The 25,037-nt window shown below is 43.7% G+C and overlaps 2 protein-coding genes across 4 annotated transcripts in view; both read right to left on the bottom strand.

The window, feature by feature from the left end:
• Positions 1 to 1,806: 1,806 nt before the first annotated feature.
• On the bottom strand, positions 1,807 to 5,566 carry LOC139348088 (probable G-protein coupled receptor 139). The gene is made up of 2 exons (XM_070988036.1): positions 5,488 to 5,566; positions 1,807 to 2,816 (listed from the first exon to the last, which is right to left on the bottom strand). Exons 1-2 carry the CDS (start codon positions 5,564 to 5,566, stop codon positions 1,807 to 1,809), a joined length of 1,089 nt encoding a protein of 362 aa, XP_070844137.1.
• A 2,974-nt stretch (positions 5,567 to 8,540) lies between these two features.
• Positions 8,541 to 25,037, bottom strand: part of fynb (FYN proto-oncogene, Src family tyrosine kinase b) — a 75,175-nt gene continuing 58,678 nt past the window's right edge. Inside the window, exons 6-14 of one of the 3 annotated variants that reach the window (XM_070986849.1) lie at positions 23,874 to 23,977; positions 23,251 to 23,400; positions 19,220 to 19,384; positions 18,719 to 18,874; positions 17,002 to 17,181; positions 15,742 to 15,818; positions 14,147 to 14,300; positions 12,380 to 12,511; positions 9,122 to 10,750 (exon numbers count right to left, since the gene is read on the bottom strand). In XM_070986849.1, the coding sequence (XP_070842950.1) occupies positions 10,542 to 10,750; positions 12,380 to 12,511; positions 14,147 to 14,300; positions 15,742 to 15,818; positions 17,002 to 17,181; positions 18,719 to 18,874; positions 19,220 to 19,384; positions 23,251 to 23,400; positions 23,874 to 23,977 (1,327 nt within the window). In that variant the 3' untranslated portion in view covers positions 9,122 to 10,541. Of the gene's footprint in view, positions 10,751 to 12,379; positions 12,512 to 14,146; positions 14,301 to 15,741; positions 15,819 to 17,001; positions 17,182 to 18,718; positions 18,875 to 19,219; positions 19,385 to 23,250; positions 23,401 to 23,873; positions 23,978 to 25,037 lie in introns of all 3 variants that reach the window. The other 2 variants (XM_070986847.1, XM_070986848.1) reach the window with 2 other exon arrangements.

Here is a 25,037-nt window from a genome sequence, read left to right as displayed (position 1 = left end):
ATATTAGGATATTAAATAAAAAGAGTAATATTAATAGTATAATGTTAGTATAAAATACATTGATTATAATTTCATATAACAGTGTACTATATAGCCTGCCATTAGTTTAATGTTATTTCCAGTTGGTCAATACGACAGTTTCAAAAATACATAACCAACATTTAGGATTTTGTAAGCTTTGCTCCTTCATTACATCCTTGTGCAAGAGCAGTGGTCTGCAGTGGTGGTTGGTTCTCTTTGTTAATACAAAGTACTTAGTAGTTTACTGCAGCATGTCTACTTTTTTAATGTCCTGCCCCATCCAGGCTGTGATTGGTTGGTTCACAAAAAGTGACATTGACAAGCGCATCGGCTTCAACAAAAACCACCCACTATAGCTAAACAGCAGCCAGATAAAGCCAAACTTTGCTCTTCTTATTCTTATATTGTCGTCTGTCTTTGTGCTCCACCTGCGAAACCTTGAACCCTAACAGCTGAACTGGTATCAGTGGGCTCAGTGGGCTCAGTGGGCTGCTCTCTGCTCTCTCTGCTGCTGGTGCCCTCAGGTTCTCTACACTCTGATGATTGACTGGCAACGATGGCGCCAAATGAATAACTTGTTATTTTACATTTGGCTGCATGAGCCTGAAAGAATTTCAGCCTGTGCACTCACTTGCTTTTCAGGACCACTACTATTGATCCAAATGTTTTCAAATCATCCACTTAACAACCCTTTGTGAGTCCTTCTGCTTCCTGGGTACCATAATCGCCACCCAGAACGTCAAGTGGCAGCTGAACATGTCCTTTAGCATAAATGTCTATGTGTATTACCAAGAAACTCTGGACCAGCACTACCAGACCATTTATGTGCCAAAAGTAATAATGCAACAGTCCTTAGTATTCACAGTATCTCCGCCTGTCACGCGGAAGACTGTGGTTTGATTCCCCAACAGGAAAAGTTGAGTTTTCTACCATCTGCTGATTATTCAACTACACAGACAAAAGCAATACAGCCGCATTAAGCATGTCTTTGGGTCCATGTGAGGATATAGTAATTTCCCTATTAACAAGCAGCAGCAGTTCTGTTCTTTTGTGTACATCAGCCTTTCACAGCTGTCTGGCCTTGTCAGGGGGCCATAAAACATAATGTGACAGTGCAGACATAACAAAATGCATTAAAAATCCACCCAAAAACTATAGATACTTTTCATGAAAATGCAGATCATTAGCCACCTCATACATCAGCAAAATATAACTTGAATTCTGCTACCCTCCTCCATGATGTATGTATGCAAACTGAGCTTTTTGAGTTTACATCAAAAACAAGTCCAGGGAGTGAATGAGAGCTATGGACCACGAAATCTGCGTCAGGTTCTCATCCATTCCAGCCAGAATAGGGCAGTTGTTGTGTATTGTCCCAGGCTCATCGCCTCTCCATGGGTAATTTGACTGAGTACAGCTTGATTTGAGTACAGAGTGTCAATGGACCAAAATTTGGGCAAATCCATTACATGTTCAGAGATTTTACTGGGTAAGTGGAAACTTTAAATAAGACACTGCATCACTTGCTGGACACCAGCTGGTCACCATGTGAAACTCCAAAGTCATTAGGATTCATCCTCTGGGAACCATGAATGTCAGGACCATATTTCACGGAAATATGCCAAAATGTTGAGATATTTCAGTCTGGTGGTGGACTGACCACCCTTGCCATTCCTTGCTAAGTATGTACTTGCGGATACAGATTATTTTGACAGACTACAATTTACAAAGTCAAGAACAAATGTGCTTAGTTATTTTTATCAGATCCATTCGTCCAGATCCTTTCTACTTGTTCTGTTTGAGATTGGTTAAGACCACAGTCACACTGTTGCTGGATGGCAAGGCCTTATGATCTGTAACTGAAAAAACTTTCTTGGTGTTGTGGGTGAGGACAGAGCCCAGCTCACGTGCCTTCTCCTTACAAGTCAGCACATGGACCAGTTCTCGCCGGAAGCGCCGGCTCACCATGCAGTAAAGCAGGAAGTTGGTGGTGGAATTAAGGTTCTGCAGCATGTTGGCCAAGTCTCCAGCCACGTTTATGGGGATGCTGTAGTCATTCCTGTTGAAGTTCTCATTGTTGTACTTGGTCCTCAGGATGCAGTATGTTACGAAGCGGGGCAGGCTGAGCACGACGAAGGCCACGGAGACAGTGCCCAGCAGCAGGATGGTCCTCCTCAACATGCCCCTGGTGCTCCTCCCATGCATGATGCGACGCTCCTCCTTGGTGAAGAGGTTGCTGGCATGGCACAGATGATACCCAACAAGATAGTTGAAGATAATCACCAACACAATGGGCATTCCCCCTGAGAGGAAGGTGGTTATCCACACTACAACAGTAGAGTAAGCCCCATCACGGTAATGACACCTGGGCAGCGTCACATTCTCCCCTGCCACAGTTAAGTTGACAGGTGTGACGATGTTGATCCAGCCCAGCGGCACAGAGACAAGATGTGACACCAGGACGATAGCCACACAGATCACTATAGTGACCCAGACCTGGGAGAATTGCTGCTTAGCTGCCGTGTTACGGAGGACGAGGTAACGCTCAATGGTGAAGACCACCACAATCCAGGAGGAGCTGTAGAGCGATCCATACTGTAGGACTCCCAAGATGCCACACCAGGGGTGAGAGTGCCAGAAGGGCTGCAGTATCCAGAAGGTAAGGGTCAGATCAAAGAGGATCACCCACACCAGGTAGCAGGTGTCCATAATAGCCAGACAGCTCAGGTAAACGATGGCCGTGTCAGACATCCCGCATTTACGGAAGCAGATCATGTAGAATGTGAAGAGGTTTGCTGGAAGACAGGAACACAAAAGCTCAGATAGATACGTGACGTTTGCCTGTCTTCTTGTACTTTTGGTTGTTACCAATGACTTCATCAATGCATTAACTGATCTTGTGTTGGTCTCAGCAGGAGAAAAAGCTGAAAACAGAGGATGATTAGCTAATAGGCAAACAGAGGGCGACAGAGGGCATTAGCATTCATTGCAGTTGTACTTTTGGCCACACAACAAATGTAAGTCTACTCTCTGGTTTGCTCTAGTTTGGTCTTCACCCACCCCTGACAAAAGAATTTTCCTTCCTCGTCACTTCAAACAATTACTTATCTGTAGTTAATAGTTCAAAATAAATCTGTGAATATGTAAATCTGGGCCTTTCCAATTAAATATCTAGACTGGCCATTATTTATTATCGTCCACAATACGGATATGGACTCTACCACCTTGACCTTCGACTTTTGCATGCTGCATTTGTGCTGAATCAAATCATGTAGAAACTTGAGGTACCATCAGAGACACACAATTGTTACCAATATGAAGCGTTTTCAAAGTGCATTTGAGAAGAGAGAGAGGAAGAAGGTAGCTGCTAGTTTAAGAAAAGTTTGCTGACACAGGATATTTTTTATAAACAAAACAGCATAGACCCCATGACTGAGGAGCAAACATATGTTGTTGTTGCTAGAAGCTGAGCTAGTTAATGCCCTGCTGCCTCAGCCTGCTGTGCACCCACTGCGCTGTAGGTGGTGCTGGGTTTGGTTAATTGCAAAATTTCTCACTGTGGACCCTCAAGCGGTGACCTTCACATTCACTGCACTGCTGAGGAAGTTCCTTCAGTGAGGTATGTGAGGCCTTTCAGCTGTTTCTGTCACAGTTGGGACTAGAGAGCCTCTATCAGCTCAAAATGTTTGAAATCTTTGAGGAGCACGAAGCGATGGAGATGAACTAATTTTATGATGAATGAGAATAATCAAGAGAAGAAGTTGAACCAAGAGCAGATTGTTGAGGACTTTGCAGTGCACAGGGCTGACAGAATGATACTCAAAGTAACGTTAGCCTACAGCAGCTTACAGAGACATTAATGACCACTGCTGGCTAGCAATGTAGCATTGTGTGTGCATGCTATGCACTGTGTAAAAATGAGTTTGCGGCTGCAGCTGCTGTGGAGTTTAGATTGCTTCCACATATCTGTGCTGTCTGCTGTGGTGATATTTTATTCTACCATTGAAGTAGCACTTATTTCATTTGTGTGGCCTAACATTGCTTGTTGCACCCATCATGGTGTCCATAGCCCTTCTCATTGATTGTGTCAATTGTGTGTAACTGAATGGAGTTTTATCCTCTTTTCCGGTTAATTCTACCAAGGCTAAACAGAGGAAGGCTGTTGAAGCTTTATAATGGATAATCAAGTGTACACTCAGTCTGCAAAATCTGTCTGTATGCAGCAAATGGAATTTTGAAATTCACTGTTGGCTTGGACATACTGCAAGGGCTTGATGGCGTGATGTCGCTCCTCTCGTGTTGTTGGATTGACATTTAATTTTGGCCTAAAGGTGTTCTTTAACTTAACAGTAGCATCATATATCACCAGATACCCCCCCACCCCGACCCACACATCATTTCAAAAATGTTATGTCATTTTAACTGACTTTATGTACATTTTACGCAAGTACTTTCATTTTATTTGAGTATAACATTCTAGTACTCTTCCCATCTCTGCAGACCTGTACATGATGTAGGATTTTTAGTCTCTGGACACAGCTGATATCATCTAAAGAAAATCATCTATTCGAGCGCACGAAAAATGACATGCGCAATATTTTAGAGCTAACTCAAGCAGAGCTCAATATAACACCATGTCATAATCCTACAGAGCAGATTCTCCTGCAAAGATATGCAGCATGCTCAGATACAAAACACTGTGAACAGAAAATGACAGCATGAACTGCTAAAGGACTCTGAAAACAACAGAAAATCAGCTCAGAGTACAAAACATTTACATCTCCAGTTGTGAATGGAGGTTTCCTCCTGATAACACACACTCAGTCTTTCTGAATGCCCTCAGTTATGTGTGAATGCACGTCCTGCACGTGTTAATGAGTGTAGTGGTGCTTATTGGGTGTTGCCATGGGGTATGTGTGTGTGTGTGTGTGTGTGTGTGTCAGGGGGATCATAACAGTATACCCATTATAATAAACATAGACTACACGACTGCACTCTCGAACACTCAGATAAACCTGAACTGACCAATAGTTCACACTCTTTGCCTGTGGTCTCCAAATCACTGAAACTGCCCCCGATGCACCCAGCAGTCGTTGGTCAAGAAATAGCCAATTATCACATACAATATGTGTCAGACAGCGCTGCAGTTTTCTGGAAATGTTCTACCCAGCTTCCAGCCTCATAGCTAAGTGTGCAGAGTTGACACTGTTATCAGTATTATGGGTCTCTTTCTTTAACATGTAACAGCAGGCTAACAGCAGGCTAACTGCAGGCTTGCTGTGGTCATTCATTAATAAATGGTTATTGGCCTGGATGTTCTGATGGCAGCTGTGGGTCATCGTGTGCAGGGAATTGAAGCATGGTGAGCTGAAAGTGACTGATTAACAATAAAAAAGTTAGCAGTAACCTGCAAATTGTGCCTGATCATGCACTGGTATCAACCAAATAAGATGACAAGATACGAACCTGGAATACCCATGATGCAAAGGAGCGGGTAGTAAATCTTCTGAACAGTGATGAAGATGGCAACGCCAGTTCCCTCCATGGTTCGTTCACCGCCAGGCAAATAGCTCACATGCTAACACCTGCAATAAAGCTATCAGAGAGGTGGAGGGGAAGAGGAGTGCAGTACACACACACTGGTAAGGGGCTGCTTTGCATTACAGTGTTTGTGAGATATTTAAGTGAATGAATTACTAAAACTGAGGTTCTAAGGCGCTGTGAATTATTAACAATTAGCAACTAAATGACTCAAATGTAAAATATGAAGTCAGTGAGAAACACAAATCCAAAACCAAGACACATTAGAAACATTCATTCAGAAATACTTGGATGTGGATCTACAATTTCAGTCAAATCTACTTCTGGTTTAAATGCTTTCAGGGGTCATTTCATCCATCTCTTTAGCCTTTATTTTTTTGTTCAATGTTTTTTTGTAATGTGATTCAGCTCCAAAGTTAAAGTGAGCCGTTCAGTTGACTCCGGTAAACGCTGGGTGATGTTTGCGTTGGGTGGGTCTCACCTGAAAGTCACTGAAGAGAAGAAAACAGTGTGCAAGGTTGTGTTTTTTTCAGTCTCTAACTGCCTGGAAAATTGCTGTTACATAATAACAGCACATAAAGATCCACTTGATCGCACACAGATCCATGTAGCTCTCTGTCTGACGCCTGTTTTACTGAGACTTACTTAAACAAAGAACATTTTAACTAATTAAGGAACGCTGAAAATATTTCTTCTTCCTTTTATCCAGTCACAGTGCATTGTCAATAATCTGGAAATACAGGATAAATGAGCTACATCAGGGTGAAAATATAAGCTGTTAATATTAAAATGGATCAAATCTGACGTACCTGGAGTCTACAGGACCTCTGACCTCTGGTATGAAGGTGTCACACACAAGTGGCTTCTTCCACAGCGTTCCACAGCGGTGAGCACCAGCTGGTTACGTCTCCACAAGGACAAGACCATCAATGATACAATGAGGGATGGGTGAGACAGGTCCAGCTGCTGCTCCTATAAAGCTTGAGGAGGAGGGAGTCACATCACCTGACACCTGGTCTGAACGCTCAGTCGATGCCAATCACTGACAGCACGAAATGAGACTAAATACAAAACCAAAAGATGGTGAGAAACAGTTTGGGAAGGGAGCTCATCACTGTGACCAGAGCCTGTAGTAACACAGTCATCACCTTGCTGATCTGAGCATCAATTCTTGCCTAAGGACACAGGTGTGTGTGTGTGTGTGTGTGTGTGTGTGTCTGTGTGTGTGTGTGTGTGTGTGTGTGTGTGTGTGTGTGTGTGTGTGTGTGTGTGTGTGTGTGTGTGTGTGTGTTTTCCAGCCGAGAGATGCAGCTGAAGACAAAGTTTACTAGAGAAATAAAAACCACTGAAACATTTTGCTTTACTTCCTGTATTTTCCCGCCTGTGTGTGTGTGTGTGATTGTCTTTACGTGCGCCTCATTAGCTCTCCCTCCTCAGTGTGTTCAAGTCCTTGTCTTCCCCTCACTCTTTTCCAGTTGTGTCCAGATTTCCAGTCTGTTTGTGAGTGTTTCTCTGGATTCCCTCTGTGTTCAGACTTGTGCCTTGTTTTTCCGATTCTGTTAGTCCTCCTTCAGTCCCAGCTCCCCAGCCATCAGACCCACTGCCCGCTAGCCCCCTGTCAACTCCAGCGCTTGTGTCGGCTAGCCACTGGTCTCCTAGTCTCCTGTCAGCTCCATCACCACCTTAGCTTAACATGCTAGCATGCAAACACTTGCAAAGAGGCTGTAAACATGAAGTATAACTGAGGCCGACGAGACTGTTCTGCAGGTCTTTGGTCCTGAATTTAAGTGCTTAAATTTGCAATTCATCACAGTAGTTGTTCTGACATTTCTGTCCCACTGTTTGAGACCCTGATGAAGACTTGTGAAAGCTGATAAACTTCTTTTTCTGCAATTTCTAAGCAAACGAGTCTTGACTTTCTGTAAATGACAAAAATTATTACCTTCAGACAGAGAGGAAAGAGCCTGGGAAAAAGATACAAGCTGAGGACAAAATCAACTGGACGGAGATGGAGGAGAGGATGTGATTTGACCACAGGGGAGACACAGAAGGACATGAAGCTGCCCGTTGAACCGATGACTTTTGAGGTCATGTCAAATATTAGCTCGCAGTTTACACCTCCCATCAGTATCGATGCAGAAATCAAACAACACAGGACAAACAGAGGCGGGAGACAGTGGCTGATACCAGACAAATACCAGTTTGGAAAACTCTCCTAATGGGAGGTGAGAGATGCTTTACTGCAACAGCAACAACACAGCAGACACGTGGAGCTGTCAGACACAGGTGTAAAAACATTAATAAAGGCAGCATTCCATGTAGGTGTGCCAGCCTGCTCTCATGCGTGCTGGCTCAGTTCAGTAAGAAACCGGGCTGCGTGGAAAGTCTGTGAGGACTCATGTGACTTGGACCACAGCGCATGGGGAACTGAGTATTCCAAAGTGGGACAAAAGAGGGGCAAAAGTCTGCAAAAATAAAGAAAAAAGGGCAAATGCTGCCTGCCCTGCTTCTTTCTCCTGCTCCATGCTGGATTATGACCACAGCATTCAGCTCTGTGTCTACTTGGCACCTGTCCTGTGTCTCTGCAGGAGCTCCACCTCACCTTTAGGCAGCACTTCACACCTCCACACTGTTTAACATGTCGCGCTGCAGGACACGCTGATGACCAGCCTGGTTAGTTGGCACAGAGGAATGTATGAAATGTCATAGGTGTAATACATAACATTGATAATTGCTGAATTCCATTTAGCAGCTTCACTCTCAGGGTTTGGGTTTTCTTAGTAAAAACTACAATTTTCCTGCTGTAACAAGTCAAAGAGTCCAATAAGAAAAAGGTCGACTAAAGAGTGGAATGATCATTTAATATTCTCTAGTATGATTCTCTTCAGTAAATCTACACTGAATAAGAAGAGGATGCAAAAAGGAGATCCATCAGCAGAGATTAACATGCTGTTCAAATGATATGGTTAACGTTACTTCTGATTTTAAGTGTTTATTTCTGGCATTTTGTAATTGTTACATTTAAAAACAATCATTTAACGCTTCAGTGTTCACTGCACCTACACTTGTGTAGTGTAGTAGTGCAAAAGAACTGCTTGAAAATATATGTATTATCCCCAAATGAAAGTAGCCATTATGCAGAATGGCTCATTTCAGAAAAAAATAAAATACTGGATTGTGATTAGTGATGCATTAATTTATAAGCATCACAAAGCACGCACGCACACACACACACACAAACAGAAGTTGTGTTTTTATCACTTGTGGGGACATTACATAGACTTACATTCATTTCCTGGAGCCTTACCCTAACCCTAACCACTATTTGCCTGTTCCTAACCCTGTACCTAACCTAACCTAACCTGTAACCCTATCCTCAGTCTGCAGTCTGCAAGTCTACAGATTTTTGTCCCCACAACGTGATAAATACCTGGTCGGTCACACACACACACACACACACACACACACACACACACACACACACACACACACACACACACACACACACCCAAAAGATGACCAGTTTAAGCATACAAACGCTGGCATGTGGAAAGGAAGTGTCTTGGAAAGAGTGTAAAATGTTTATTGTTCTTTTCTGAATTTCAAACGCCAAATCACTGAAATAACAAAACAAGTCATGTTAAAAAATGGAAATGACGAGATATAAAGGAGGGAAGTTAGCGACACTTAAAATCATTTAGCTGTACAACTGAAAAGTGAAGGGTTTCCATGGGCCACGAAACCATCTGCATTAAGACCAGGACAGGGCTGGGTTCAATCCACCTTCAGCTCGGTGGCTTCCTCTCTTATGTGAGCTGCGACGTGAACTGGCCCCAAACCTCTGCTGAACATACAGTACAACTGGCTCTCAAAGGATCACTTAAAAAGGTTAAATAAAAACAGACCTTGTAAAACCCAAAGACTCAAATACTGAGAGAATATAACCTAAAACATAAGAGAAGAACTAACTCAGGAGGTGAAGTGGTCCAGATTCGGCTGCAGGTCGGCGCTTTGCGGGCTCAAGTGGAGGACGTGCAGGAGACGAGGAAAACGCCACCGCCCACACGCTGACTTCCTGAAAACAAGCGTGCTGACGAGGAGCTGCCCGTGATTGACTGCTCAAATAAGACATACATTCTCTCTTCTTAAATAAATTCAATCTTCCTTTCTTCCAGTTAAACAAAAACACTGATGGTACAAAGACAGAAATATTTCCACCCAAATTTCCTCAAAATTCGAAGCGTGGAGGGATATGTTGAAAATCCTTCCACGCTCGGCTGGAATTTACAAAAATGTGACATATAGGATTTGTAAAAGAGCCGTTTTCCGTATAGCAGCAGCCTAACAACTAGCACTATGTGAAAGCTTTTTTTTTGGGTGGGGGGGCAAGAAAAAAAAAGGCTGATGGGGGAGTGCGTCATGATCGTCTTCAGGAGCCTCTGCGATACTACTAACTGAAAAGTCAAGAATAAAGCAGTAATCTGGGATGAATCTTTATACATGTTATGGGAAATGAGCAAAAAAATATATCGAGGCTTCAAATTCAATCTCTAGAAAAGAACAGAGGAGCTACAGTATAATACAGATTAACTGTGCTGAAACGCTGCTCTTCCTTTGCCATTTTTAGCATTATTATTATTCTGTGCAGGAGAAAATAAAATCTGAAACAGAAGCAAACAAACAAACTAAAACAAGCCTTTCTTATTTACATTGAATACAGGTTTCATTGCATTATCACAACCCCAGTTCGCTTCGTCCATCCCCTATCCCGCCTCAACTTCCTTAATTATCACATTTGCAGAGTTCAGACACTAGGGGGCGTGTCACAGACTGAGGGTTGTGTTTCAGGGGTTGGTGGTGGAACTGAAATGCTCGGGTTGAGCTGAGGAAGCTGTACAGATCCCTAAAATAAAGTCCTGGCTGGGAAGGCTCTTTGTAACAGGCCCCAGCCCCGGGCCGACCCCGAGTGGGAGAGGGGCTTAGAGGTTGTCCCCGGGCTGGTACTGAGGCTCGGTGGCTGTGAAGTAGTCCTCCAAGAAGGCTTGCAGGTACTCGAAGGTGGGCCGCTCCTCGGCGTCCTTCTTCCAGCACTGCAGCATGAGCTCGTGCAGCGAGATGGGGCAGTCCTGGGGGCACGGCATCCTGTAGCCCCGCTCCACCTGCTCCAGCACCTCACGGTTGTTCATGCCTGAGAGTCAAACACATGCGTGAGGTGAGTAACTGTCCCAGGGGCTCTAAAACACATCGATATGACTGCAAATGTTTTTAAAGCAGCAGCAGGAGCTTCAGTTTAAAACGGGCTAAACGCTCACTGGACCAGACACTTTGTGCAAAGCTGCATTGTTCATCATCTAACGTGTGTTTTCCATCAGATAATGACAAGATCTCGTCCAATCAGTCTGACTTTGTCGTTGCCTTGAACTTGTTCGGGTTTTAATTTGACTATAATAAGACTGGAATATTCAGACCTTTAGTCAGGATGAGGTTGACTGAATATGATCAACACTCATGAGGACGTTTGACACAAGACTAAGACTAAATGAAAAACTAGCTGACACCGGATTCAGCCTCGGTGACCTTCATCACAAACAGTCAGCCTCTCTCAAACCCCTCTGGTACCAGACTTTTCTTAACATGTTGACTCTTTCGTCTCAAACCAAACCTGTAAATCACAGGAACCAGTTGTGTGGAAGCAAAATGAATGTTTTTCCTCTCTACATTTGCACACACTCCTCTCATTACTGTTACTGTTTTTCTACAAATTGTATTTAATTAATAGACTGATGGTCTGCTGATCCCAGGTCTGCTGTGGCTCTTCACAGCTGCAGAATAATGAATGAATCTACAGTGGGGACACACAGGAGACAAAACATCCATATTTTTTGTTTTTACTAAATGTATTTTTTTTTTTCCACTATTGGAATATTGATTTTTAAACAGCACCAGCAGCGCAGCTCTATAGTATAAACTGGTCTGAGCTAGCCTCATAGTGCCACCACAGTGCCACAGAAGTAGAATTCAAACTGCAGTCTAGGTGTTGCATGCTGTCACTTTTTTACTTTCTGGAAGTTTATTTCAGTTACATTTGCTGAAAACCAGGTGATGAAATGTTTGATGGACAGTGTCTTGTCTCTGGGAGTGAACCACATCACAGTGCTGATCACAGCCACACGTCATATTTAAACATGTGGAGCTTTTGTTTTTTTCAGTATATACTTGTTTATTTGCACTCAAGTAGTTATTCTGATGACTACTTCCCATCTATCTGAGTAAGGTAACAGTGCTTTCAGTCCACAACTTGGCTCCTACCAACCCCGTTCAAGTACCCTGACTGCCTCTGAAAGCGGCTAACACATCTGTTAGCATGATGCTGCTCCCTCAGCTCGTTGCATGCTAACCTTCCTCGCCTTCTCCCTGAAGCATAACCGGCCCACCAGCCCCATCTGGACAAACATGTGTTTCCCTCCCTGCACGGAGCTGCACTCTGAGCACACTCCGTGCCCTGGCCCGGACTCCCCCTCGCTTTCTCTCTTACTTTCTGTCTGAAATTCAAGTTGTCCCACAGGCAACAGCGGTAATTAAGGGTTATCTCACATTTTGGAAGGGCATTTAAGGTTACCCAAGCATTAAAGAACCTTTTACTCCCATAAACAGCAGGAGGGGCCGCCTGTTGTCATAGCACAAGCTGTGTGTGGTTTGGTAACAACTCAGAGGTTGCTCCTTATCAGGCCACTTTATCGACGTGTCCCGAGTGGCTCAAGGTGAAGCTCCACCACAGCGAGCCTCTGCTGTCGGGTTAACCCTTCCTTCTCCTCACCTGGGTATGGCACCCGACCCTTGGTCACCAGCTCCGTCAGTAAGATGCCAAACGACCACACGTCCGATTTGATGGTGAATTTCCCGTACAGCGCAGCCTCTGGGGCGGTCCACTTGATGGGGAACTTTGCACCTGCAGAGAGCAGATAAACATTAATAAAGTGAACTCATCAGCAGATCAACATCAGTTCACTGCTATGAGGAGAACGGCTCAGCCTGTGCTTTGTACGATCTTGCGTGGCTCTAGAGGAGTGTCACGGCCTTTCTACAAGCGTGTGACAGACAAAAGTATTTCCATCTATGATTCAAATGTATGGCAGGTCCCCCTCATATGTCACACCATTAAAGGACAAGATGATAAAGAGACAGTCTGAAGACATCATGGACATGTGAGCCCTGCGTTTGAGAAGAGCCACTCAGACATCAGCTGTGTCCACAGTGACAAGTGGATGATTCTAGTCCACAATCATTAAGTCCACAAACACAGAGTTGAGTTTTGATCACATCATTAGTGTGTGTCAGTGAGCTTTATAGGCATGACCAGATGTCAAACATGAGTTTCAATACAATCAAATTAACTACAGGGGGTAGACATAAACTAAGGTGTATCCATCCATTATTTATAACTGCTCATCCCTCGGAGGGTCGTCTGAGTGCTGGAGCCAAGCCCAGTCGATGCTGGGCGAGAGGCGTGGTACAGCCTGGAACGTTGCCTGTTCATCACAGGGCTGACACATGGAGACAAACAACCATTCATACACTCCTTCACAGCTACGGGCAATTCAGAATCACCAATTAACCTAACCTGCATGAGGGAGGAAACCCACGCAGACAGGCCACAGCTGTGAGGCGACGGTGCTCACCGCTGCAGCCCATATAAACTATTGCACTGATTAATTAAAATGATCACGCCACTTCTGTGTGACTCACTGCAGGGGCACACAACATACATGTGATTACAAACACTGCTAGAACTTCTATGATGTTACTTCCAGAATCTGTCAGCTATAAAAAAAGGTCCGAGCACAGACAAACTGCACCAAACAGCTGCGATGAGCTCAAACTAACCACCAGGGAGATGAAGGACATGTACAGTTTACTGGGTGTTGACAAATACTTTTGTCATTGGTCACTTCATCTAACATGACCCGCAGCATGTAGCAGCACATGAAAACCGTCTGTCAGAGATGGTTCTGTTACTTTCTTGATGATGGGGAGAGAGAGATGCAACAGAGGGCTGGATCAAACATTACTGTTCATCGTCAGCGCCTGATTGGTTCCTGACCTTTGAATCGCTGCCTAAATCTCTGATTTTTTTTCAATTAGCTTTGGTGTTGTGATCATAGATGGCTGCCTGGTGAGAAAAACAACCACGCCCGTCACAGACCAGTGACCAGCGTGGATGAGAAAGATACAGCTGTGCAGGTCCACTCTAGAGTGTGGACACCTCAACTGGGTCCACATCTGGCTCCAGACACTCCAGACAGCTTCAATGGTCAATACTAGAATAACATTCATTTCTAGGAAACATCTGTCTGTCTGTGCAGCAGGGAGTGTCTGCTCTGTGTGTAACAGACTAACTGAGGCTTCATAGTTAACCATTTGTTAGTCATTTTGATTGTGGGTGCGCCGCAAATTTTGCAGCCCGCTGGGAGAATTTCCTCCATGACCTCATGCAGTCACACAGTCTGTGAATGTCTGTTGGTGGGAACATTACACATGCATTTAACATCATGTGTGTTTGTGGGAGAGCAGTGGGAAGCCCCACCTTGCCGAGCTGTGTATTCGTTGTCTTCGATGAGCCTGGCCAGGCCAAAGTCAGCAATCTTGCACACCAGGTTGTCTCCCACCAGGATGTTGGCAGAGCGCAGGTCTCTGTGGATGTAGTTCATCCTCTCGATGTAGGCCATGCCTGCTGCCACCTGGATCACAGCACAGGGAGCACGGCTGCATCAACACTGACTGACAAAAACATCCTGCTATGGTTTCCTCTGAATGCTCCAACTGTAATGTGCTTCAGGAGAGTGGAAAGTTTTTTTCTACATAATTACTGATTATATTATAGCACTACTCCATATGTAGCTTTCAATGTATCAATACATATTGTCTGGCAGAGAAAAACAAAATGCCAATTTAATTCCCCACCCCAAAAAAACAGCAACAACAAAAGATCTGCAGACAAGTGATTCTCCAGAGCGGAGGAAGAGCTTGTTTAGGAGTCTGAAACAGGCTTCGTTAAGAAAAAAAGTCTCCTGTATGCCCTTGGGCTTTAGAAATGGCAGCAGTTCATGGCAGTTATAATCAGGTTTAGGAGAAGTTTCATTCCACAGATATTCTCACACTGACTTATTACCTGCTAAAAAAACTGGGTCAAAATACGATGCTCTGCTGTGGGCTGAATATATTAGTGACATGAAAGATTATACAGAGATAGACATTACAGGAATATGTGTTTATTCTGTGCTATTCTACTGAATGAAGAACAGGCCCTCATGTGGTCTCTTAATGACACATACTGTAAATCAATTAAATGCAGCAACTACTGTCAATGACACTCAACCCTTTCAGCAAATGTTTCAAAATAAAAGCCTAACAGGAATTTGCCCACTGAGCTGTATCTCTGCAGGACATGTTGAGTTTGATTGACAGTAACTTAACAGCCACTGCAAAACCGTGAAGAAGAAGCAAAATGCAAATAATAATATAAGTGAATGAAAACAGCATTTATGTTATGAGTAGCAATGGTAATGAGGCTGAAACAAACAGTCAATCAATCAATCAATCAATCAATCAATCAATCAATCAATCAATCAATCAATCAATGAAAAGGAAATGAATCTTTGACTATTTTGATTAATTGTGTCAGTAGTTTCTTAAGCAACATGATTTCGTCTTTTTGAATGGGATGTTTGATCTTTTTCTTTGTCATATACGATATGAAATGGAATATTTTGGCCATATCAAAGTTGGATATGGATGTGTCTCATTGGGCTTTAGGAAGAATGAGGGCATTTTCACTGTTTTCCAACACTGCCAAATGCTATTGTTGCAGCACCACTAGTGACTAATCAGTATGACACGACTCTAATACAAGACTGATTCCATCAGTTTAACATCAAAAACAGGGACAGAAGAAGCAAAGGCTGCTCTCTAATACAAGCCTGTTTCAAACAAAGGCCTGGTCCTCTCTGCAGTTGAGCTAAACAAAGTTTTTAGTATGGTTCTAAAGTATCTGAGTATCTCTTTTCTGTTGTTTCCAGGAAACTGAAAGTGACTCCTGTTACTTTCATGTAGCAGAAACAGAGCAGTGAACTCAGCACAGTGCAGTGTCTACAGATAAAACATGAAGTGATCCCAGTGTACCTGTGCTGCCATGTCCACCAGGTTAGGCAGCTTCAACCCTCGTCCTTCTCCATCCTTCAAGAAGTCCAGCAGGCTTCCTAGAGCAGACAGAAACAGATGGCTGTTGTCAGTCAGTGTACACAAACACACACTGAAGACACAAGCTGTATGTCTTGGATACATCAGCGAATCAGTGGTGCCCTATTGCCCCCACCCTTTACAGGAACTGATTGTAATTCAGCAATTACCGACCACAAGTAATAATCTGACATCTGAATGTTTTGATATGAGGTTTGTAATTTGCCTGTTAGACAGTTAGAGGGTAACTACAGGATCGAGCGACTTGATGATCACCACAAATACTTCAGACATTCATAAAATTTCACACTGGGTCTGCTTTTTGAAAACTCATTCTCCTCTCCAGCTGAATGGAATGACCTAGATGTGGCAGTCTCTGCATGCAACAGACACAGTGATGCACATCAAAGTTTCCATTCCTGTGTTCTCTGGCGTTTAATGTGCATCCACAGCTCTTTCTTGTGGGGTTTCTAAATTCCAGTGTTTTGGAGGATTGTTTTGAAGGCCTTAATCATCTTCAGTCTCTTTGAAACAAAGGGTTCACCATACCAGAACAGTTGCTATTACTCTGACTAGAATGTAACAAAAACACTTGAGTCAAAAACAAAGCCTACATGCATGCTTGTGCACAGTGCCATATGTTTAAGTACATACTAGCATATAAAGAGCAGTACAGTGCTTTGGATTTCGAACATTTTGTACATTGCGCATCTGTTTTTGCGATTGTGGCAACTCTGGTCGAACAAAGCAAAGGAGTGAAAACTAACCCCATAAAATGTTTTGCCCCACAAGCAGTAGGGCTGTCCATTGATAGGTCAGTCCATCTATCAGCACTTTGGACCACAGCATTACTACATTAGATAGTTACATTTACTGTATTGCATGTTATGTAGCAAAGCCTCAGACCTCAAATTTCTAATAATCATTTGGGATCAATTGAGTTGGGTCTTATTGCTGGTACATGCCAGGTTCAGGTCTCAGCTACACACCTCTGCAGGACTTTGCTTGAGACTCGGGGTCTCACATTTTGATATCATTTTTTACAGCTCTGCTTTCTGTTAAACTGAAGGAAATTCATATTAAACAAACTTCATGAAACTCCATTACAAAATTTGCAAAAACTCGCTGATGCTTTTGCAAAGAACTGTTTGCATTCGTGTTAGAGAGCAGTGTGGATAGATGCATATGTTTGTCCTCGTCTACCTTTGCCCATGTATTCTGTGACGATGTAAATGGGCTCCTCAGACACCACAGCGTAGAGCTGCACCAGCTTGTCGTGGCGGAGTTTCTTCATGATCTGAGCCTCCTCCAGGAAGGACTCAGGGGACATGGTGCCAGGCTTCAGAGTCTTCACTGCCACTTTAGTGGTGCCATTCCACGTTCCTGGCACACGCACACACATGCTGACATCAGTACAGCAGGAACATCTTTTCATATTCAAATCGCATCATTTCAAAGTCAGACTTGACATCTCTGCCGTCTAACCTGAGGAGCTGATTGGCGGCTGAGAGTCGATGGTAGTCGAAAACAGAGGAAAAGTCTGGCTTTGAAATGACAATGAGGTAAACAGGCAACACAGAATGAGATCAGGAGGCACTATGAGAATCGGCTCATCTGCAACCCTCATGCGCAGAGGTTGTGCTGAAGGATAATTAAATGGGTTTGAGATTTAGAATGGACCTTGATTTGAAATGGCTTTTAAAAGTCAGGAGAGGGATCCAGCAGGGCTTTGAGAGCCACAATACACCAACACAGGAGCAGATAATCCTTTGTAGGATGATTAACAAAAGCAAGCCTGTAAGCTCCTCAGTGATTGCATGCCAGTTACCGGCACACAGCATGGCGATGCCACCAGTGTGCTCTGCCTCTAGCTGCTGTGTTAGAGCACAAGATATGGATCACTGTAATCACTCCAATAAAGCAGTACTCCATTTATCTCATTCTGTGACAGTAATGGATGCAGGAATATTAGTAGTGACCCAAAGGGAAGACAGAGCCCCTTAGATAACATTTGGTCTACATATGTGTGCTGGGTCTGGGGGTTTAATTTAAGAGTAAGCTCCTAAATCAGAGTAGGCTTCTTGAGTGATGCAGCTGTGCACATTATGGGAGTGGGGATTGAGCGGGTGACAGTCACCTGCTGGGTTGTGAGGTAATAGGATCCAGTGGCTGGATGTTACTGGGAGAGGCCCTATCCTCAGTATCTGTCCAGCTGGAATATGATAAGAGTGCACGACCTCATGTTGTGCAGTATGGAAGTCCAAAATGGTCAACACTAAACATTCGGAAATAATAAACACTAAGTTGTTAAAAGGAATTTTTATGGTATATAAGAAATGCTCCTTCTGCCTGCAAGTCTCTAAGTGGACCAGTGTATATGTTTTATTGACAGGAACACAGACACAGTGTTAACAAACTCGCCCTGCTAACTTTGGTTTGCTAGCTAATGACAATTCTAGTAGCAGTCATGCTGAAGAATAAAGACCACACCACTTACATCTAAACTGACAAATGCTGACATTTTGTTTTATTATGTCCAAGCACATCCCCTGACTGGCTAATTAGCTATGTAGCCTGCACACTGATGTTAGCACCACACCTTTTGCCACTGGATAATGGCTTGCTAGCTCTTTTAGCAAGCCAAGCTCCAGGACAAGATAGATGTTCATGCTTAAACTGTGGATGAGAAGCAGGTACTAGCTTGTAATGTCATTGAACTAAAGGCTAAAAAATAGACATTTCAAGTCAAAGGATACATCATTTACAAAACTAAACTGCAGCAGGCAAAATCCCCAATGCCCAGTGCAATTAAACACTGATTGAATATTGACCATTTTGGAGTCCAGTACTTTAGAGTGTAGTCAATTAAATTATATCAAAGCAGATATTGGAAGGGGGGGGGGGGGGGGGGGGTCCTTACCGTAAAACACATCAGCAAAACATCCTGTCCCCAGCTTTAGTTCCAATTCAAGTGCTTCTCTGCTGATCTCCCAGGCATCATGACTCAAGCCCACAGTGTCAGGAATGTAGTTCACACACACGCCCGTTAAATTAAAGCACAAACCATCCGCACTCTCTACAGGGGGAGGGAAGGCAAGGCACACAGGGTTAACTACCGCGGAGGGGAACATGCAGTGAGGGACATGGAAGGGAGCCATCTTTAGACTGTGAGAGCAGTTTCCTGACACATTGGCTGTTTTTCCACCTGATTTTGGGAGGGAGCACTCAGAAATAGAAGTATTTCCCTGGCAAAAGCCCCAAACTGAGAATTATCAAAATTTCCTGGCCCATTTTGTCATTTGATCTCCTCCCCTCCAAGGCCAGATTACTTGCTGGTGTTTTGGTGTCAGCCTGGTGTTTCTGCTGGCTCAGCGTGGCCCTTCCATGTGGCCTCTTTTTCTCAAGGCGACTGGATCCGTACCCATCCAGACCTCCCCAAACTGCCCGTTCCCAAGACGCTTGATGAGCTGCAGTGACTCCCGCGGGATCTCCCACACATCTTTGGTTTTGACGGACAGGTCGGCGAGGCGGGGCATCCCTTTGTGGCAGGGAACCACCAAGCGACAGCAGAGCCCGGCAGCTCGGTCTACAGACGCCACACAGCGATGCACAAATAAGAGCATAGAGAGAGATGCACAGACAGTTAGCAGAGCCTTCTGCAGGAGAGAGAAAAGCCTCAAAGCAACGTGACTTGAAACAGGACGACAAAGAGCAGAGTAAACATGAAATCCTTCCTGGGTGGCACACAGGCTGCTTCCAGGTCAGGGGATCCAGTCGTAATCAGTCTAATATGCTCTCCATGATCCTTGCTGATCATCTAATTAACCAGAGTGCTGCCAGTTCATGTACATCTCTGATGATGTCATCAGGCTTGGTCTTGGAATCTACTAATCTTCTTCTTCAATCTTTAATGGCAAGATGGCATTACAAGCTGGGGCTGTAATGCCTGACAGGCTGGGCACTATTTGTTGCAGGCCACTTAAATAAACTAATATAGCTAGGTGTAACTTTGCACTTATGTTTTAGTGATAGGTTAAAAATGAAATGTTGTCTTGGGCATGATTTTCAGCACTGCACATTTTTAATTATTTTTGTTGTGGCCTCATCTTGTTGATTGAATACACAGTAAAAAGCATTTCATGCTGCACAGAAGCTGGAGTACCAAAGCAGAAAGTATAGGTTCTACGTTACGGCTCACTTTGGCTAATGGCAGCTACGACTTTACGATAATGGCGGTAATTTATGTAAAGAGATAGCTCCGGCCATCGGTCCCTCTAGTCATCTGGGAAATGCGCATCTACAGTTGTGGTTAAGCAAAGATGGAACAGAGGGACTTTAAGCACCACGAGAAGCATTAACAACCATGCTTGTTTAGGCAACAGAGTGGTACTCCAGCTGCTTCCATTTCGATCCTCTCTATTGGCTGTCACTGTAGCTGATGACGGCGTCATCTGTGTCAAGAAATCAAACATCTCTTCCTTTTACTCTGGAGGAAGCTCTCATGTTTGCCCATGATTGATTAAACCAGTGGATTAGGGAATAGTTTCCGTTGGTACTTCCATGGTGATATCTAGTAATACTGCAGGGACAAAGTGACCCCTCTTCCCCCTCGCTGCCAGTGATAAGGCCCCAGGTTGTTTGCACGGGGCAGTAAAGATGAGATAAAGGCCTGCATCTCACCCATGGGAGTGTTCAACCTGCAACTCAGCCATCAAAGCCCATCTGGGCCGCCTGCCTGCTGCCTCAGCTGCTCCACTCAGACATCAATACAGCTGTATGTTCACTCTGCTGGCTGTCATAAAACCTGTCAATATGTGGACCATATCTACACATAACAAAACAGTCAGTGTTTCTCAGAAAGGTGTGGCAGCCTCAAATGATGCATTTTGTGCTTTGATTAGCGTAAGGTCAATCCATTAATCCCACATGAAAAGCCTATTATACTTTAAAGGAAGAATGTGTCAGTGTTGATTTCTGTGTTGCTGGTACAGTCACAGCGCTGAACTCTACTCGCTCAGTTTTGGTTTGCTCATGAAAGACATTTTATCTGTGAATCAAAGCCACTACATGGCTCTGAAATGAAGAACCGAACCTGAGCAGTTTCCATTTCTAACTTTGAGCATCGCAAAGGCACTGATCCAACACGAGAGCAATGAATGAAAGCGACACACAGACTGCGCCAGGTTTCACCAAGATCACCTCACGTGCCTGCAGAGAAAGCTCCTGCTATCAGCATCATTTGAAAGGTGGAAAAATCACATATACACTTAATCTGTAGTGGCTTTAAAGCGCCATGATGCAACTTCTGCGGAACAGTGGCTTCTGTGGCCACAAGTAGCAAATGTAGGATATTAGTTCATCTCATATCTTTATGTTTTGTTTCATTTTTTAAGTACGATCACAAATATGATCAGTATTCAGATGTGCAGCCTCGCAGAAGGCCACATATGTTGTTCCTTTATTGTCCTCTCAGTTGCATCTGAGGAATAGCCGCAGTAAATGATGCCAGATATCCTCTTAAGCTCTTTAAAGACACGAAAAAAAGAGGCAAGCAGAAAGCAATAAAAGCACAAGCCCTGAAAGGAGTCAAGGTTATCTGCAAAGACGTGTCGTCGGCGCCACACGTCATCAAGAGTGGTGATAAAATGTTGAGGACACTACAGAAAATCCATGGTGTTGATTTTAGGGCTTAATCATCGATATGTCAATGTGCCAATTAGAGCATGACAGAAAAATATCATTTTCTCAGTGGGAGGAGACAGAGGATCAGAGCGACAAAACAAATGGAAGAATGAGAACACAGACTCAGATATGCATCATCATCATTACACAGAGTAAGAGCAACAAACAAATGAGGACAAACTCCAGAAAGAGATGGAGAGATGAGCGAAACAATAATTGCTGTCTCATCCTGTAAATGTGATTTTCAAATAATGTGTCAGCGGCACTCACGGCCCAGACGAGCGAGCATAAACACACATGGGCTCACAGTGATGCCAACTGTATCTCTCTTTTCTCAGGAGGAGTGCTAACAAAGTGCCTTTCTACTCCAGCTACGACATCGTGTGTCTCGTTCACTGCTCAGTGGTGCTGCATTTGAAAAGAATGTAAATCCTAATAAAAATACATAAGAGCACATGTGAGACAGCAAATGCAACTGATTTAACACACAGCAGCGTTCCATTTCTTTCCATTTGTGCCTCATGGTTAAGTGCTGCTTTTTTTTCCTGTATGTGAAAATGTGCTGGCAGACCAGATGCAATTATAGTGTAACAGTGTCTGCTTAATGCATTCTGGATCAATCCAAGGAAATGGACACTGGACAGAGGAGAAGACTGACGGTGCTATATTGGCTTGTGCATATCGGTCCACGGTGTCAACACTCTGCCTCCAACATAACAAATCTCTCTACGGCAACATCTGTCTGTTTGCCTTATTAATGGAGAGTGAGCCGTGCGATCCTTCATATATATTTAGCCTGAGCCATATTATAACCAGACCACCGAGGGGCAGCCTTTGTGGTTATCAAGCTAATTTCCAGTACATCTCATGTTCTTTCAGTCCTGTAGGTCTTAAGCTGCACAAGGCAATAACTTTGTGTAAATCTTAAATATAAATCACATGTTTTGAGGCTTTGCATCACTGATGCAGCTAATTAAACCAATTCCAGATGCTGGGTATGGTCAAGATTGATGCTGTAATATGATGTCACTTAATTTCTGGGTAATGAAGTCCTTCAGATGTTCAAGACTGCTCAAATGTCAAGCTTGCTAATACAGCTTTAAGTCTGGCTTACATACTGTAATTAAGGATTTAAAATTCACTTATCACTCGCACTGATTAATGGGGCTCAGCAGGTGGACATGCTGCTGTACCAGAAACATCTCTAAATGCACAGTAGGTGTGCAGAGTATTTCTTAACATCTTCGCACTGATAGTAAATTAGTCAGAATTGCCTTAATAATGGCCAGCCATCGATATAGGATCCGATTGCCAATCAGCACAAGCCTAATACATGGTCTTAATATCTGTATTGACTTTGTTTTCCTCTGCTTCTGTCCAGAATACACTCTAAAATGAACCAGAATGTTTCCTAAAGTGAAGAGGACACGTCCTGACATGAAAAAGAATACATTAACTTCAATATGTCCTAAAATGACCCAGAATAAATCCAAAAAGCAGCCGCAATATGTCCTAATGCTCTGGAGGGAGGGAGGTAGGTAGGTTGTGTAATTCACTAGAGAAAATCCTAAAATGAACCAGAATATGTCCAAAAAATAATGAGGATATGTCCTGAAGTGAAGCAGAATGCATCTTAAAATTACCCAGAATGAATTCTAAAATGAAAATCCTAAAACGACGGTATAGTATTGTGTTATGTTGTATTGTTTGGTCTGAAATCATAAAATCAACACATACAAAAGCAGTCTAATGTCGTTGCAGTGTTTCTACCTGAGTAGTGCTGAACCAGCTGCTGCAGTGTGTCAAACTGAGCCCTGGTGGTGATGTAGTAGCCACCGCTGTCCAGCTTGCGGATCTTATAATGCTTGACATGGTCGCCTTTCACATCGTCCCAGTCCCGTATGGACAGGGAGAAGGCACCTGGGGGACACAGGTCAGGGGATGAGTCACTGAACATCAAGAACTTGTCTCCATAAAACTGGCAACAGAATGATTTGAATCAGGAAACATCTGACTAAACAGTCAGTAAACAAGCTAAAGAATAACAACCACGCATCCAGCACTCACTTCAAGTACCTGACATCTGAAAACATTCTGCAACTGAAACAATTATCACGCAATGAGCGTTGAGGCTCTACACACTGCTGGAGCTCACAAAGGCCACACGGGAAATATCAGAGAGATTCTACAGGTTCCACTCGTAATTAAACTCTCAGGCTGATGTGAATGTTTTTTTCCCCAGAGGCAGTGAATCTCTTATGGCATAACACACACACACACACACACACACACACACACACACACACACACACACACACACACACACACACACACACACACACACACACACACACTCTCTCAGAGTAACACGGGTTGATAGTGTGTGGTTTTACCCTTAGTGGTTTCACTCTCCCGGATGAGATAGGTTCCTCGAGGGTTGCCAGTGGACAGCAGCTGCCTCTCTGCATCCTTACGGCCCAGTTTACCAAAGTACCAGCTGCAGATACATGAGAAAACAGGTTAAGTCAAAGAGCAGGGTTAAAGAAGACACTGAAACACTGCAGGAAGTAGGGATGCACCGATCCGATATTGATATCGGTGACAATCAACCTGATACATAGGTGCCGATCTACGCTATGCTATAGGCGCTGTGAGGGGCGTGATGTGCAAGCAACACGCGTGCTGAAATGCACAGATTGTGGACCGCATTGTTTTAAAATAGAGCGAGCGAAAGGATCGGCTGTCTGGAACTTTTTCAAACTATCTCAGCCTACAAACTCGAAATGTTACGAGGGGCTTTGGTAAAACGGCAAGTTATAACACGAGCAGCTTAATCAAGCACCTACAAAGATTTCATGCCAGGGAGCACGCTGACTTCATTGAACTGAATAAACAAAAAGTTGGCGGTATGATGTAGAGAGAGGATGTCCCGTGTCACTTTTAAGTTCGCAGCGATCGCAGCTACCCTGAAGGAAATGTTTGATGTACGTTGAGTTAAGTCCACGTGATTCTGAGGGACAACGCCATCAACATGTGAAAGGCGATGGACAGCATGAGAGTGCGTAGTTTAGGCTGCGTTGCATACACAATGCAGCTGGTTGTCAACGAGGGACTGCTATCACAGCGCTGTGAGTGATGCCGAGACAGATCCAGTTACACTTCTTATATTTTTTTACATGTTGTTTGACCAAGCTAGAGAAGCTATTGGTTTAATATTGTTGTACTGGTGCATAGTTATTAGATAAATAAAAATAAAATAATAAAATAAATACCTTATATGTGTTCATTTAAAAAAAAAAAAAAACAGGAAAGAAATGTTTAAGTCAAATCTGATCGGTATCAGCTAATTAGTAAACCTTAGATATCGGTATCGGAAGTGGAAAAAGTGGATCGGTGCATCCCTAGCAGGAAGTCACCGTTTGCTCGCACCCCATTCTCAGTTTTGTTCTCATCATCCATCGATTATCTATACCGCCTATCCCTTTTGGGGTTGCGGGGGCCTATCCCAGCTACAATGGGCGGGAGGCGGGGTACACCCTGAGCCGGTCGCCAGCCGA

This window comes from Chaetodon trifascialis, chromosome 19 (assembly GCF_039877785.1).
Source record: "Chaetodon trifascialis isolate fChaTrf1 chromosome 19, fChaTrf1.hap1, whole genome shotgun sequence".
NCBI lineage: Eukaryota > Metazoa > Chordata > Actinopteri > Chaetodontiformes > Chaetodontidae > Chaetodon > Chaetodon trifascialis.
This window is presented reverse-complemented; position numbering and strand designations above follow the sequence as displayed.

Coding starts and splice junctions, on each gene's coding strand:
- LOC139348088 (XM_070988036.1), bottom strand. CDS start 5,566: ATGGAGGGAACTGGCGTTGCCATCTTCATCACTGTTCAGAAGATTTAC. Junction 2,817..5,487: donor TTGCATCATGGGTATTCCAG/GTTCGTATCTTG, acceptor CCTGTCTTCCAG/CAAACCTCTTCACATTCTAC.